Raw genomic sequence first — 15,489 nt, 5'->3', positions numbered from 1 at the left:
GCATTGAATAAGAAATTCTAATTTATTGCACTTTATAAGTTTTTTATCAAAAGAATCCAATTATCAAGCAACTAATTGTATACGAAAAATAAAAAATGAAAACTCCCAAGTAACTATGGATATAAGAGAACTGCCAATAATAATGTCCAGAGATCGTACATATAATAAGACCATAAAATTTGTCATGATCACAAAAAGCCAGACAATAAAGGTGAAAAAGATGAAGCAGAGATTGAAAGGTTGAGGCTGATAATCTAATAAACTAAAAGGCCGAAGATGATGGATTACGTGAAAATCATTAGAGACAACTAATTTATTCAAGTTTCTATTTATTTTAATTGCTATATACATATAGAACCAAGTTAGGTTTGAATGATTAGGCTCGATTAAACCCAACATGATATAAAAAAAAAATCAAACTGAAATAACTATTATGATTTAATTTTTGTTAAAAATTAGGATGATATAGAATAATCCAATACTGATTTGAGAATTTGTAGATTTTTCTACTACCCGTTTTTTTTTTTTTTTAACTTATTAAACTCTACAATAGGTTATTTCTTAAATTAGTTGTTAATTTGACGAATATTTTTCTTTATTTCAAAATATTTTATATTTTATAGTGATTTTAGTTAATAACAGATCTTCTTAATATATATATATATATATTTGTATACGAGTAATACGAATGTAGATAGATATTTCAACTAATCTCATCTTATAAATAAATTATGTTAGACCAATATATATTTTTATGTGAGTATTATTATTATTATTGTAATTAGTATTTAAAGTTATTATTGCTAAGATGCAAAAGGAAACGTGACAAAAGGCAGCTAGCAGGCCACGTTGTGCTATTGAAATTGAAAGGTCGGTTTTCTTCTAAGGAATACAAGATCTTGTCCATGAAAAGTGAGAACCACCCTCAATATTAAATTTCCAAAAAGACATATATATTATATATTAAAAAAATTAATAATTTTTTCCAAAAGTAATGTAAGTATACATATTATATATATATATATATATATATATATATATATTAAAGTGTCTGGTTTTATGATATTTCTGCAATTTGTATAGACTTTTGCTTCACTCATGCTCGGCAGCCAATCCTCCATTGCCGATTCTCATGTCCTCTTCCTCTAAAGCATTTCACATGCTTTTAAATATATATTTACTCTTTTGTTTAACTAAAAAAATAATAATTCAAAAAAAAAAAAATAGTCTAGTATAATTGATTAAAATATGGATTAAGCACAAGTGAATAATATATTTTATGCTAAAACAATTTAAGTAATTGTAAAAAATTGAGAGTAATTATTTAAAGAGCTGAAGTTGATTAGGAATATACCATAAATATTTTTGTATTTACCGCTTACTCGTAATTATTATTTACTTATTAACTATCATCGGTTTATGATTTATAGTTTTCTGTATAAATTATGTAATAAACAATACAATATATTTTTTTTGGGTCTTTCTAATCATTTCTTTTGTCAACCGGTATCATAATAAAATAAACTGTTCATTTAATTTTGATCGTTACTATACTCTCCCTTATCTACCATCACGTGTGATCTCTTTCAGTTGTCATATCTTCCTGTTCTTTTACCATTACTTAGGCAATCTATTCGTTTATCCAGTATTGTATAGAAACTAACTATATTGCACTTGACATATCTTTTAACTGACACGTCTTTCTTGATGATTCACTTCTAGTTATGGGTTTTATTATCTTAATTTTTCTTCGAGTATCTCTTCATAGTTAAACGTATGAAATTTTAATTCATTTTTTAATCTCTCTCTGTGTAATTGAAAATGCCACCATATCTCAACACGATGTAGTTAAACTTTACTACATTACCCACATAGTCTTATCCTACTACTCAAGGTTATGCCTCCTCATGTCTACATTTGTTTTAATTTCTACGCCCACACTTATCTCAATCTCTTACACGCACATCTCAATATGATGTTCTTTTTGCTCACTGTCGCAACATTAGTTTTTTTGGACGTAAAATTGTTCGACTTCTCAAAATAATCGAGTTTTTTAATTTTTTTTTGGTTTATGTAGCACAACTATGAATGCTTGAGACCGAAATAACAAGAATTTTGAAATTTAATCTTTAATCAAGTGCAAAATAGAATCAAAAACAGAATTTGATCTTCTACTCTTTTCGACACATGTTCAAAGTTTCATATACAAGCTAGTGACTAGTTCGCAAATCAATATCTTATTCTAAATATATAATAAACAATAAAATGACAATCATCACGATAATATTTTTTTAAAAAAGTAATTAGTAAATAATTAATACTAATGTTAACGTTAACTATATATTATTAATTAATTAATGGGGCGCAATTAAACTAATAATTTTGTGATTATGTTTTTTCATTTTATTTCTTGAAGAAAAGATGTAACGGGAGACAATGAATTTCATTCACGATGCACGCACCACTTTCATTTGGCTCTTATTCGTCCAAGTCTATCTACCCTTATCCTCACCATTAACACTTTACAATGAAAGCGAACCTACATATACACATATACATATATACATATATATATATATATATATATGTGTGTGTGTATACATATATGGTGGTGGAACCATGATACTATATATGATATTAGTTCAGAATAGAGGATTGGGATTTGCCGACCTAAATTTTAAATATTAATTATTAAATAAATGTTATAACTTTTTTAGACTGGACGGGAATAAAAGTTGATGTTAGAGCTATTAATTTTTTTATTTTTTATTTTTTATTTTTTATACATGCATATTATATGATCTGAAATAGATATTTTGGTATATAAACATTATACTTAAATGTGTATTAAAGTCTTTATTTTTCTTCACAATAAAATTAATTTTAAATATTTTAGTTTTCGGTAAAAATTTAACATGTATTGATTTTTGTTCTATATAGATGTATGTATACTGTAATATGATTGATATGTAAAAATATTATGTCACATGCATGCATATAGGGGAGCCAAGGGCCATGTGGGGCATGGGTACCCCTCTCCCTTGGCTCCAATATAGGTGTGTTATACGGTATAATATTTTTAAATAATTATATAAAATGAAGTAATATAAGAATTCATTGTATATAACGAAAATCAAAATAAAATTTCTCTGATTGTTGAATAAGACACATATCTATATATCTTGATCGTAAAGATGTATGTCTATAAGATTATAACATATATACATACAAACACTCATATATTATTAATAAAGAATATATATATATATATATATATATATATATCTAGAGACATGTATGATATATATTTTGTTTTTCGTTTTGCCTTGATGGTAATCTTATTTAATTATATACATATATATATGATATAGAGAATTTGTCGACGTGTATATAGGTTAATTTTTGATAATTTAAAAATAAAATTAAAAAAATATATATGTACGTGCATGTGTTTACATGTCTGTATTTCAATCCATACATCACATATCTGGAATAATACCGACTCAAGTATGGCCCATATACAAGAAAGTGAATCACATGTATTATATAGTATTGGTGTTGGCGTTGGTGTAGGAATTAATATTTATACATATATGTATGTATATGTGTATATGTATATGTGGTGAAATGAGTATAGGTAACATGATTTAGCATGGTATGGTAGCATGTCAAAAGTGGTCACTGTTTTAAATTACAATCTCTGATCAATGAAACCTCCGTTGTATTCTAACAGGGAAAACTCAAATTATGGGCAAAACACTTTATTATTTCTATTGTCGTCGTCGTCGTCTATATATATATATATATATGTATGTATGTATTGCCTTATTAATAAATTTACATGTTACTTATTTATTAATAAAATTTGAACCATGTAGAAATTAAAAGGAAATATATTAATAAGTTGAACAAATTAATTATTTATTAGAAAAAGAATATTAGGCCGACAATAGAAAATTATTAGCAGGCCCCACACGGTGTAAATTACAACAAAATTTCTTGGTTGGAGATTGATTTCTATAACTATATTTAGGTTTTACTTATTGGGTTTTATTTATATATATATATATATATATACCACTAAGCTAATTTTTTAATTATTTTATATTTTTTGACTAAATATTAATAGACATAATTTTTATGTAATTTATAATAAGTTTTCAAATTCTTTTTATTATAATTTGCTTCTTAAATTTATGATTTTTTTTTTTTTTGATTGATGGGATTTTTATAAAATTATAAAGATTTAGATAGAGAGTCAACACAGATTATTGAGGATTTTTTAAGATTGTAATCAATTGTAAAGTATATACATAGAGAGTCAATACAGGGTATTGAAGATTTTTTAAGGCTGTAGAGTATATACTCTGAATAAAAACCAAAAAAAAAAAAAAAAAGATTAAGGATTAAATTGCAATAAAAATATATTTCTCAAGTAAATTATTATATAGTCTGTAATTGAAGGACCGAGTTGGTAATTTTCAATAAATTATATTATAAATAGAGGGTGGAGTTACACTTTCTGGTCTCACTTTATAAATTTTATTAAACTTTGTGCGAACATCACATCACAAAAACACTTTGCTCTGTGGCTCCTGGCAGCTCTGGAAGCATGAACGGAGAAGACGTGCCGCCATTTCACGAGACGTACAAGTTCCTGTTCGAGAAAGAAGGTCCGACAAAGTGCATCAAGGCGGCCATGGTGGTGGAAGAGGAGCAGCTGCCGGTGATCGATCTGGGGAAGCTGTGGAACGGAGAGGGGGAGGAGTGCAAGGAGGAGATAGCCCGAGCGTCGAGGGAATGGGGATTTTTCCAGGTAATAAACCATGGGATTTCCAAGGAGATTCTGGAGAAGATGACGCGCGAACAGGTGAAGGTGTTTAAGCAGCCTTTCGAGAAGAAGAAAGGTAAAGAGTCTAGGAGTTACTTGAATTTCTCAGCCGGCGCTTATCGCTGGGGAACACCCACTGCCACCAGTCTCTGCGATTTGTCTTGGTCGGAGGCTTTTCACATTCCCATGTTGGATATCTCTGATTCTCCAACCCTCGACACTGCTCTCAGGTACCCGTATTATCTTTTCTTTTCACTTTTTTCAAAAACATTATTTACTGTTCTATCTATCTTCCTTTCATCTCGCTTCAATTCCGCAATTGCCTGGTTTATATAATTTATATCCATGTATGTTGCACACACAATTAAGATTGCACGTCGTGGCCATTTCACTCACCCACGCACGCACGCACGCATATATATATATGTACATGCCATTCATTATAATTCTTGTTTACGACACCATGTCGGCATTTGAAGTAGTTTTGAGCCGGATAATTACTTTTGTGATTCATAAATATCTTAGCACGACCCTTCTGCAAAAAAAAAAAAGAAACTACTTTTTTCTTATAAAACTGATGTAAGAAAATGCTAAAGGAACATTCAAGTGTGAACCTCAAATTTAGCATGCAATATATGTATATATATATAAACTGTTACCAAACTTAGTTAATTATATATAACATCATGGTCGTGTGATTAATAACTTATTGGGCATAGGAAAGTAACTTAAAAAAAAAACCATTTATAATTTAAAATTAGTATGTGCAAAGAATTAAGGTACATAAAATAATAGTTTAGTAATTAATTGCATGAGGACTAAAGTTGCACTTTATTTTAGTAGTGTCTACTCTAGATTGATCCAAATTACCTACCCCGACTTTATCAATACTTATAAGCCTATTTAATTAGTTGATTATACGTACAAGTATTATGAGGTGAAGTTAGAATTGAGTGCTTAAGAGGAAAATTTTGGTTTTAATCAAGTTAGAATTATTTACACGCTTAGCCCATTATTGGGTTAAGATTCGTCTCGTGGTTAACTTGGAGGTGACATCTAACCAAGCTTTTTATGTATTTTTCCAATTGGGGTCTTTTTCAATTTGAAAATAACTTTTGTAAATTTCACTATTAATTACTGAATTTTTAAGTCTTAATTTGAAATTTTGGTGACCATTCTAATCTCTCAATTTTGTTAATTAATCAGAGCATAAGTCATGTTTAAACGCTAAATCTTAATGTAGATAGCTAGTTAAATCACAATTTATTAATTGTTAAGTTGTTAATAAAATGTTAAAGAAAAAAAAAAAAAAAAAAAAAAAAATTATTGACCGGGTGAATCAAATAGGAAAACAATGAAACGAATTTTGAAATTGGGAGGAATTATTAGCTGGCTGACGAGAGAAAGGTAGTACTAGTGGCAGTGACAGTATAGTGGGAGATGTATGTATGTATGTATGTATGTATGTATGCATATGTATATGTATATATAGGCAAACGTGTCGTGGTGTATGTGGAAGAAGCTAAGCTTTCATGGCTGCTGCAGCATGTGGATATGTACCCGTGTCATCTTGGTTGTTCATAGAAGCAGCTAGGGCTCACAAGGCCCAATTCCCATATCAGGATAGACAGCACAGACTTTTGGGTACTACTGAAACTTCACCATCAGATGGATGTACGTACACTTTGCATGCATGTGCATGTAGTCCTGCTGGTGGGCTATTAATTTTATATATATATGTATAAAAAGCTATCTCACGTGAATAAATGAGCTGGAAGATCAGGCATAACTACTCCAGCCTCTTAGCTTACCTGCCTTACTATTACTGCAGTGGAAAAAGCTTTTGATGTGGCCTCTACATATATGTATGTATATATGGGGGTCCATTTATTTTCATAATTATAAAATTATAATTATAATTATAATTCTCTGCTGATGATTGATGGGTATGGGGTTGATGGTGATGTTCGGACGTAGGTCTGGACCCTACCTCCCCACCAGCTGGGAGATTTCTATCTCTTTTTAACTTTCTAAGGAAAGTAACCCTCTTAGGTTCCTGGGTTTGGTTCTACATGTATATATACCTGCGTACATATTATATGTATCTATGTAATCCATGATGATGACGATAATTACTTAGTACTTAAGAACATTAATTAAGTTGATTCATATGATTAATCGGGTTTTTTTTTTTTTTTTTGTTTGGAAACAAATACAGTTTAACAATGGAGGAATTTGCTACAAGAGTTGCGGATCTGGCTCAGAAAATAGCAGAAATTTTAGCAGAGAAACTGGGTTGCAAGTCAAATTTTTTCCAGGAAAATTGCTTGCCAAGCACATGCTATCTACGAATGAACCGTTACCTACCTTGTCCAATGTCTCTCCAGGTATTTGGACTGATGCCGCATACAGACACTGATTTCCTCACAATTTTGCATCAAGATCAAGTTGGAGGCCTGCAACTTGTCAAGGATGGAAAATGGATAGCTGTTAAGCCTAATCCCGACGGCCTAATCGTCAACATCGGCGACTTATTTCAGGTAGCTTGATTAATTTGAGTTTAAAGATATATAATCTTAATAAGAAATCTAAATCATTACAAGGTAATTATATAATGCAGGCGTGGAGCAATGATGTGTACAAGAGTGTGGAACATCGTGTGGTGGCAAATCCATTTGTGGAAAGATTCTCGACTGCTTATTTCTTCTGCCCTTCATTTGAGACTGTTGTGCATAGCGACAGTGGTGAGGCATCGGTTTACAGGAAGTTTAGCTTCGGAGAGTACAAGAAGCAGGTGGAAGTTGATGTTAAAGAATTAGGTCACAAAATAGGCCTCCCTAGGTTTCTTGTATAAGCATGCAATTGGGTGTGTGTTGGATTAGATATCTAAGAATGGAGCATTTGATTTAGTTAGGATTAAACAAATATCCTATCAGCTTTTATATGTCTACCGAATTCTTTCTTTAGATTTTGTGTTTTTTGGGCCTTTTTGATTTCAAATAATTAAAGCCCAAACAATATTAAGGCAGCTAGTTTAAACCCAATGCATCATTCACTTTTGGCCCAGGCAAGCCGAAAGCCCAGCGGGTACAATCTGGGCAACCTCACCTTCTTCCTTCTTGCTTCTGTCCGTCGTCTTCATGCAATTCTCAATTTTTTGGTTACCTCACTTTCTATACTACAAACTATATATATATATACACACGCACACCATAAACTTCTTGTTTCTTTTATTAAAAAATTCAAGATAGCTGAAACATTCATTTTAGGAGAAATTAAGAAAAAGAAAAAAACTTTCTTCAACTCTTACACCCAATTCAAATTTTTTGAAAAAAAAAAAAAAAGATTACATTTTTGACGGATGACAGCAGAAAAGGAAGAAACTTTTTTATTTTCCTCAAACTGAAAAAAAGAAGGAAAACTTTTTTGTTTATTTATTTTCTGAAGTAGGAAAAAAAGGATCGATGATTAACCGAGTAAGAGGTCGTTAGCCTGAAAGCGGCGGATTCGAAACTTGCTCATATGTTAGTTATTGTTTATAATAATACTCATCTCGAACTTTCTTTCGCCATCAAATTCTTTATTTCTTTTAATCGAAAAAACACCGACTGATAATGATTTCTACTGCCACCTTCGGCATCCTCAACCTTCGTCCCAACACTGCCGACAATAAGGACGCTGTCTCCACCTTTTCTACTTCCCAAACCGCCTCAGAACTGCAGCCTCGCAAGTTTAAGGGCAGCGCCCAGCTCAACCGTTGGTCAAGGGCCCGCTCTATACGCTCCGGCCGACAGCTCGACCAACCCAACCAACGCGTTCGTCGGCTCGAATCATCCTCCCTGGTCGAGCAGGAGGACGAAAGCGATTCTTTTCCCGATAGGTCTCTTACTGACAGTGGCAGCGACGATGAGATGGACTTGACGGCGGGGAAGGCGATATACATGGTATCTGATGGAACTGGATGGACGGCCGAGCACTCCGTTAATGCTGCGTTGGGGCAGTTCGAACATTGCTTGGTAAATCGCGGGTGTTCCGTGAATACTCATCTTTTTTCTGGGGTAAGGTTGTCTGACTCTTCACATGTGCTAAATCTGTGCTAGATTCAAGGGTCTCTTAAGATTAGATTCGGTGTTTATATTACTGTTGCCTATGTTATCGGGAATTGGAACTTTTGTGATAATCTTTATTGTTTCACAATGCTTTTATATATGAAGGAAAGAACCAGTTATATAATTAGTGGAAGTTTCGATATTAATCTTTCTTTGTGTTAATTACGCGGTAATGCTGCTATCTTGTCAGATTGACGATGAGCAGCAGTTGATAGAAATAGTAAAGCAAGCAGCCAAGGAAGGTGGAATGCTTGTTTACACCTTAGCTGATCCTTCCATGGCCGAGTCTGCCAAACAAGCCTGTAGGTTATGGGGTATCCCATCCACAGATATACTGGGACCAATCACTGATGCAATTGCTTCTCATTTAGGGGTTTCTCCATCTGGTCTTCCCCGTGGAGCTCTAGGGAGGAGCCCTCTTAATGAGGAGTACTTTAGAAGGATAGAAGCAATTGAATTTACCATCAAGCAAGATGATGGAGCCCTGCCTCAGAATTTGCACAAGGCTGACATTGTCCTTGTGGGTGTTTCGCGTACTGGAAAAACGCCACTATCAACATACATAGCACAGAAAGGATACAAGGTTGCAAATGTGCCGATTGTAATGGATGTAGAATTACCAAAGACTCTTTTTGAGGTGAACCCAGCAAAGGTTTTTGGTTTGACCATAAATCCCATGACTCTGCAAACAATAAGAAAAACAAGAGCCAAAACCCTGGGTTTTGGAATGGAAGCAAAGATCAACTACTCAGAGTTTGATTACGTAAAAAAGGAGTTGGAGTTTGCCGGGAAGATATTTGCTCAAAATCCTACTTGGCCTGTGATTGGTAAATCATTTATTTAACCTTCTCTTGCTTCTACGTCATCTCAACTTTCTTTGTCCTCCAATATGTAAATCTATATTTTTTTCCCCTTTAATTCAGAAAAGAAAAGTAGTAACATAAATTTACATCGAATGCTATAAGGTATGGATGATTTACAGTCTAGGAATCTTGATCCTTTTTGTGGTTGTAGAGGTGACTACTAAAGCAATTGAAGAAACTGCAGCAGTTGTATTAAAGCTTTACCATGACCGAAAGCATAAGTGCTCAATGCCACGTATCTTAAGACGCTACTAGAAATGTTTCTCTCTTCTTCTCAAGCTTGAAAGAAGTAGATGCTGGCTATAGATAATGGTGAGCCGCATCAGTTTTAGAATTCTAGGAAAATGTAAGATTTATTAGAAATGGTTTATTTTAGTTTATTTTATTTATTTTTACTTTTGCATTGAGCTTGTTACCCACATGTTAATGTTTCCACCCTGCTTTGCTATAACATAAACTGATGAATGAAGTTGTAGTTATCAATTTTGAATAGATAATATGCTTGTTAGAGTATTGCTTCTAGCAGTTTCACTTGATGAGTGGTTAGTTAGACTTCGAAATTTATCTTCCTTATATTATCTGTGATGATTAATAAGTTCTTTCTAGCATCAACGTCCTGGCACATTTTGATGTTATGAAAAAATCGTTGTGCATTAGCTTGATCTCTTTTTTTCAGTGGTTGATCCTTCTGGTACTCTTTTTGGTTATTTCTTCCATACAGTCAGAGGGTGGGGGAGAGAGCGCAGGGGTGAGGAGTAGCTTGGTTTTCTTCCTTCCTGCCTTGGTGAGATTGAAACCCAAAATTCCAACTTGCAGTCCTGTGGACGTCCTTGTGATTCAATGGAGTCTCAACAGACCCAGGGTCATAATTTGTTTGCAGGAAATGGTTTAAATTTGACCTATCCATCGTTTCTACCAAAAACACTTGCAGTGTTATTAGGTTCTTGTGTTCTATATACCAGACATATTCACTTGTTGAAGAAGGCCAATTTGACTTTCTCTGTGTCTATGAATTTTGGGAGATACCTGTAAACCCTTTAAAGAAGGTGGTTGAAGATCACTTTCAGTTTAGTAGTCAATGCTGTGACTGAGTACTTTTCCGTTACTGCCGCTAATTTTGAGTGAAGACGGTTGGTGAATTTCCTTTTCTTTTTTCCCATTTGTTTAAAGTCACTAGTGATGGTATTGTTTTCCAATTCGACTTAGTTAAAATAAACAGAAATTTCAAATGAATTCCAAAAAGAGAATTTGATCCAAATGTAGCCTTGAAACCATAAATTTTCAGACTTTTTCTTGAATAAGCATTTTGGAAGGATAATAGAACTCGTGAATCCTTTCAGTGTAGTAATCACAACCTGAAACAAGATGGTGGAAGATCCTATTCTTGTTTTCTAAGGAACAAGATCATTTTAATTCAAAGCTACTGGTAAGGCTTGTGAAGCACAATAAGGCATGAATTGAGAATAAGATGTAGTCGAAGTCTCCATTCTGGTTATTACTTTTATAATCGGTTTGGTTCAATTTATATATTTGAACCAATCATGCTCTTTTCATTTCTTAGTAGTCTGGTTTCTAAGTCCTACTCAGCATGAATCACAGAAATTTATCTAATTTGAAAAAAAAAAAAAAGAATTAAACTACTATTCTTATTCCAGCTTCTTCTCATTTTATACCGTATTCTTATCCTTTTTTTGTGTAGTTGGCATTGTGAACCACAGGTAACTTTGATATCAGTCTAGTTGGATTGTTATTTGGTTGATTTGCTCATCATTCTAATGCCCTGATATAGATACATATATATGTGTGTGTATGCGCGTGCATGTTTTCTTTATTCTTCCTCATTCGTATGGCATATTGGACATGATCCAGAAACCATGTCTTATTCTGGGAATATATAAAAGAAATCACCATCTTGAGCTCATGCTTGCATTACATCTGTCCTAGAAACTTGTATATTATTGTATAATGCTTGCATTACATCTGTCCTAGAAACTTGTATATTATTGTATTTATCCACGCATTTATTTATGAAGGTATATAAGAGTTACATGTTTGTAAAATAATTTAAACACAAGGAAAATAGTTTTTTGGAAAACACTGAATAAACGTTTTAAAATTTTGTAACTCTATCATTTTCAATATCGTAACTGATTGTTAAGTAATCTACATGATTTTGTGGATAAAATACATATAGATTTAGAAAATAAAAACTAAAAGATGTTTCATATATCAAATGCAGTTTTAATTCTTTAGACAAATGTTAATCCTCCGTAGTGCTAATGCTTTTCAGGGTTGTTCAAAAAGTTCAAAACTTTTATTGCTCGCATGCATTAAGAATACTTTGTTGCTTGCAAATCTTGTGCATGTTCTTCCTTGCTCACTCATATGACAGATCACCACCTGAAAATATGTACACAAAGTTTGATTTGCCTGAGGAGAAAACAGAGAAGAAGGCATTGAGAAGGAAACAGATCCACCAAGAAAAAGGAAGTTTCCTTCTCTTTGTAGCAATGTAATGTGCCCTTCTCTTTATCTGTAACATTTTATAGTAAAGGAGCCTGGAAAAGGTCGAGATTGGCTGACTATCAACAATAAAGGAAGGTTTATTAGCTCCTTCTGATCTTTTTTATCGTGCCTTTTGGTTTCTTTTGTTTGTGCAGTGTGCTTTGCTGCAGAGAGTCCTTCCCAAATAGCAAGTGTATCCATATGGGTTCGCCAGTCTCACCTATAAGGTCGGTATCTTTGTTTCAAACGTTAATTCTTTTGGAATGAGAGTGGATAGGCTTGTGATCTCTATACGAAGAAGTGAATAATTTGTCGTTTTCGAATTTTGACATAAGAGTAGAGTTCGTTTTATTTTAGAATCATTGATAGTTCTTTTCAAATTTTAGATTATGAATCTCACTTGTTCTTGTTAGCATATTATGTTACCAAGAACTTGAAACAATTAGCCATCCAATCTGTTATGTTATATGCGTGGTTACCAGTTCGAGTGTAAAAAAAGAAAAAAAATTAGATCATAATATGGCTTGAGACTCAATATAGTTATTTATTTCATTGTATAAACAAATTTCTATTAGGCCTTTGTTGATTCTTTTCAAGACTTCAGTGTCTCTAAATTGTAACACCAATTTGTAAACCAAGTGTAAGAAAATTTGACCAAATCATCCTCTACTAACCACTGCCAAGACACCTGCAAAGTATAGAAGAAGAAGCTCCATTTCCTCCCGCATCAGTTCTGATTATGACATTTTATTATTCATGTGGTAAGATATTTGTATAGATGATAAAAAAATCTTTGAAAAAAAAAAATCCAAAGTTGATATCTTTTCTTAAACCATTTATTTACCACCACTTATAAAAATAATATCCTCCAATCTTTCACACCATCTACACCGTAATCTTCTTAATTAATAATAATAAGTGAAGATGATATCTTCTTCTACCTTGACCATCCCCAACGTCCGTCCCACATCCATCTCCAACAGTTGCACTTCCGACCCTAAGCCCAACCCTCCAAACACTGATGTCTCCGTTTCCCCAACCCAAACCACCTCAGAGACTCCGTCTCGGAAGTTTAGGGGCAGCGCGCAGTTGAACCGCTGGTCCAGGGCCCGCTTCATACGCTCCGGTCGGAAGCTCGATCGCCCGGCCCCTGGCATCCGTCAGGTCGACCTGTCCCCTCCGGTCCAGCAACTGGAGCAGAAGGATTCCTCTCCTGCGAGGTCGCATACAGAGAGTAGCAGCGATGATGAGGTCGATTTGACGGCGGGGAAGTCGATATACATGGTGTCTGACGGAACTGGATGGACGGCGGAACACGCGGTTAATTGCGCCATGGGACAGTTCGAGCATTGCTTGGTGGATCGCGGGTGTTCCATAAATACCCACCTTTTCTCAGGGGTAAGATTGTCTTTCTACTCACAAAGTGCTTGTCTTTTTTACTTTCTTGCAAGTTTTACGGACTTGAGAACAACAAAACTTCTGCAATTTTATTAATGGAAGTCTCTAAATGAACTGTTGTATTTTTCAATTATCTGTTGTTTCTAAATGAAGTCATTATCTTGAATGCCTAAGTTCTGATACTTGAAATTGGCGGATCTTTTAATGATTTTAGTCACCTTATTGTGTTAATTATATTGTGAACGCCCACAATTTCTTCAGGTTGATGATGGTGACCAGTTGATGGAAATAGTAAAGCAAGCAGCCAAGGAAGATGCAATGCTTGTTTACACCTTAGCCGATCCTTCCATGGCCAACTCTGCCAAACAAGCCTGCAAGTTATGGGGGGTGCAGAGCACTGATATTCTGGGACCAATTACGGATGCACTCTCTTCTCATTTAGGCGTCTCACCATCTGGTCTTCCCCGTGGAGCTCCTGGAAGGAGCTCTCTTAATGATGAATACTTTCGAAGGATTGAAGCAATTGAATTTACCATCAAGCAAGACGATGGAGCACTGCCTCAGAATTTGCATAAGGCTGACATTGTTCTTGTAGGTGTTTCTCGTACTGGGAAGACACCGTTGTCAACTTATATTGCTCAGAAAGGATACAAGGTTGCTAATGTGCCGATTGTTATGGATGTTGAATTGCCAAAGGCTCTTTTTGACGTGAACTCATCAAAGGTTTTTTGTCTGACAATCAATCCTCTGGTTCTGCAAACAATAAGGAAAACAAGAGCTAAAACGATGGGTTTGGACGCTGAATCAAGAATTAACTACTCGGACTTGGATTATGTCAGACAGGAGTTGGAATTTGCAGGCAGGATATTTGCACAGAATCCCAGTTGGCCTGTGATTGGTAAGATCATTTAATTTAATCATCTCTTGCTTCTATAATAATGACATATATATCTGATAAAAATCTTTGTCTTTTTTGTGATTGTAGAAATGACTGGTAAGGCTATTGAAGAAACTGCAGCAATTGTATTAAAGCTTTATCATGATCGGAAACAGAAGAGCACAATGCCGCATATCTCAAAACACTACTAGAAATGGTTTTGCTCTTGTTCTCAAGCTCGGAAGAAGTACATGTTGGTTATAGATAGTAGCGATCCATAGTAGAATCAAAATTTTAGGAAAATGTAATTAGGAACTGGGAAAACAATGAAGCCTTATTGACCATGCTATAGAATAAAGCAATGAATGAAATGTAAGTCATCAATTTTAAGTACATTATGAACTGATTACTTCTAGCAGTTTCACCTGATGAATGATTAGTGAGAAACTATGGCTGCTTTGGTTATTTGTCATGGTCAATCTGTCAGTTCTTCATAACCACGGGACATGTTGATGTTGTTGAAAGAATCAGTGCGTTCGAAGCCTGTTAATTTGCAGGTTTTGATCCTCCTGATGCACTGTATTATGAATTACATGTTAGGTGGTGAGAAGGCAAGGGAGGAAGTGAGTATACTCGGTAGGCATCCTACCAACCTTGCCACCTTTGTGAGGTTGAACTCAAAGATTCCAGCTTTCTCTAGTATGGAAGTCATTGCGATTCCTTGGAGTCACAACAAGCTTAAGTTCTTCGTGCTCCATTATAGTATTGATGTTTTGGGAGGTGTTAAAACTTGTACATGCTTTGAAAAGGGTGGTGCAAGATCACTTTCATTTAACGGGTCAGAGCAGTTGGTGAGTACCTTTAACTTGCTGCTTTTAACTTATTTGAGAGTGAAATGGTTTGGTG

At 34.0% G+C, this 15,489-nt stretch overlaps 3 protein-coding genes across 6 annotated transcripts; all 3 read left to right on the top strand.

The window, feature by feature from the left end:
• The first annotated feature begins 4,535 nt into the window (after positions 1–4,535).
• Positions 4,536–7,875, top strand: GA2OX8 (gibberellin 2-oxidase 8). Its single transcript, XM_022031678.2, has 3 exons — positions 4,536–5,061; positions 7,050–7,371; positions 7,452–7,875. Exons 1-3 carry the CDS (start codon positions 4,613–4,615, stop codon positions 7,683–7,685), a joined length of 1,005 nt encoding a protein of 334 aa, XP_021887370.2. The 5' UTR covers positions 4,536–4,612; the 3' UTR covers positions 7,686–7,875.
• A 172-nt stretch (positions 7,876–8,047) lies between these two features.
• Positions 8,048–12,822, top strand: LOC110806754 (PPDK regulatory protein). 4 transcript variants are annotated; one of them, XR_002538353.2, is made up of 4 exons: positions 8,048–8,889; positions 9,131–9,767; positions 9,955–10,115; positions 12,464–12,822. XR_002538353.2 is itself a non-coding variant. In XM_022031679.2 (3 exons), the coding sequence occupies exons 1-3, from the start codon at positions 8,446–8,448 to the stop codon at positions 10,056–10,058; spliced, it is 1,185 nt and encodes a 394-aa protein (XP_021887371.2). In that variant the 5' UTR covers positions 8,048–8,445; the 3' UTR covers positions 10,059–10,316. The 4 variants fall into 4 exon arrangements, 1 of the variants encoding a protein (XP_021887371.2); XR_015813715.1 differs by lacking the exon at positions 12,464–12,822 and adding an exon at positions 12,094–12,454; XR_002538352.2 differs by lacking the exon at positions 12,464–12,822 and adding an exon at positions 10,525–10,882.
• A 271-nt stretch (positions 12,823–13,093) lies between these two features.
• On the top strand, positions 13,094–15,048 carry LOC110806752 (pyruvate, phosphate dikinase regulatory protein 2-like). Its single transcript, XM_022031676.2, has 3 exons — positions 13,094–13,706; positions 13,968–14,604; positions 14,692–15,048. Exons 1-3 carry the CDS (start codon positions 13,233–13,235, stop codon positions 14,793–14,795), a joined length of 1,215 nt encoding a protein of 404 aa, XP_021887368.2. The 5' UTR covers positions 13,094–13,232; the 3' UTR covers positions 14,796–15,048.
• The last annotated feature ends 441 nt before the right edge of the window (positions 15,049–15,489 follow it).

Source organism: Carica papaya, chromosome 7 (assembly GCF_054855325.1).
Source record: "Carica papaya isolate Zhongbai chromosome 7, ASM5485532v1, whole genome shotgun sequence".
In the NCBI taxonomy this organism is placed as follows: domain Eukaryota; kingdom Viridiplantae; phylum Streptophyta; class Magnoliopsida; order Brassicales; family Caricaceae; genus Carica; species Carica papaya.
The sequence above is the reverse complement of the archived record's forward strand: the minus strand, read 5'-3'. Positions and strand labels throughout refer to the sequence as shown.

Coding starts and splice junctions, on each gene's coding strand:
- GA2OX8 (XM_022031678.2), top strand. CDS start 4,613: ATGAACGGAGAAGACGTGCCGCCATTTCACGAGACGTACAAGTTCCTG. Junction 5,062..7,049: donor ACCCTCGACACTGCTCTCAG/GTACCCGTATTA, acceptor AAACAAATACAG/TTTAACAATGGAGGAATTTG. Junction 7,372..7,451: donor ACATCGGCGACTTATTTCAG/GTAGCTTGATTA, acceptor TATATAATGCAG/GCGTGGAGCAATGATGTGTA.
- LOC110806754 (XM_022031679.2), top strand. CDS start 8,446: ATGATTTCTACTGCCACCTTCGGCATCCTCAACCTTCGTCCCAACACT. Junction 8,890..9,130: donor ATACTCATCTTTTTTCTGGG/GTAAGGTTGTCT, acceptor CTATCTTGTCAG/ATTGACGATGAGCAGCAGTT. Junction 9,768..9,954: donor TCCTACTTGGCCTGTGATTG/GTAAATCATTTA, acceptor TTGTGGTTGTAG/AGGTGACTACTAAAGCAATT.
- LOC110806752 (XM_022031676.2), top strand. CDS start 13,233: ATGATATCTTCTTCTACCTTGACCATCCCCAACGTCCGTCCCACATCC. Junction 13,707..13,967: donor ATACCCACCTTTTCTCAGGG/GTAAGATTGTCT, acceptor CAATTTCTTCAG/GTTGATGATGGTGACCAGTT. Junction 14,605..14,691: donor TCCCAGTTGGCCTGTGATTG/GTAAGATCATTT, acceptor TTGTGATTGTAG/AAATGACTGGTAAGGCTATT.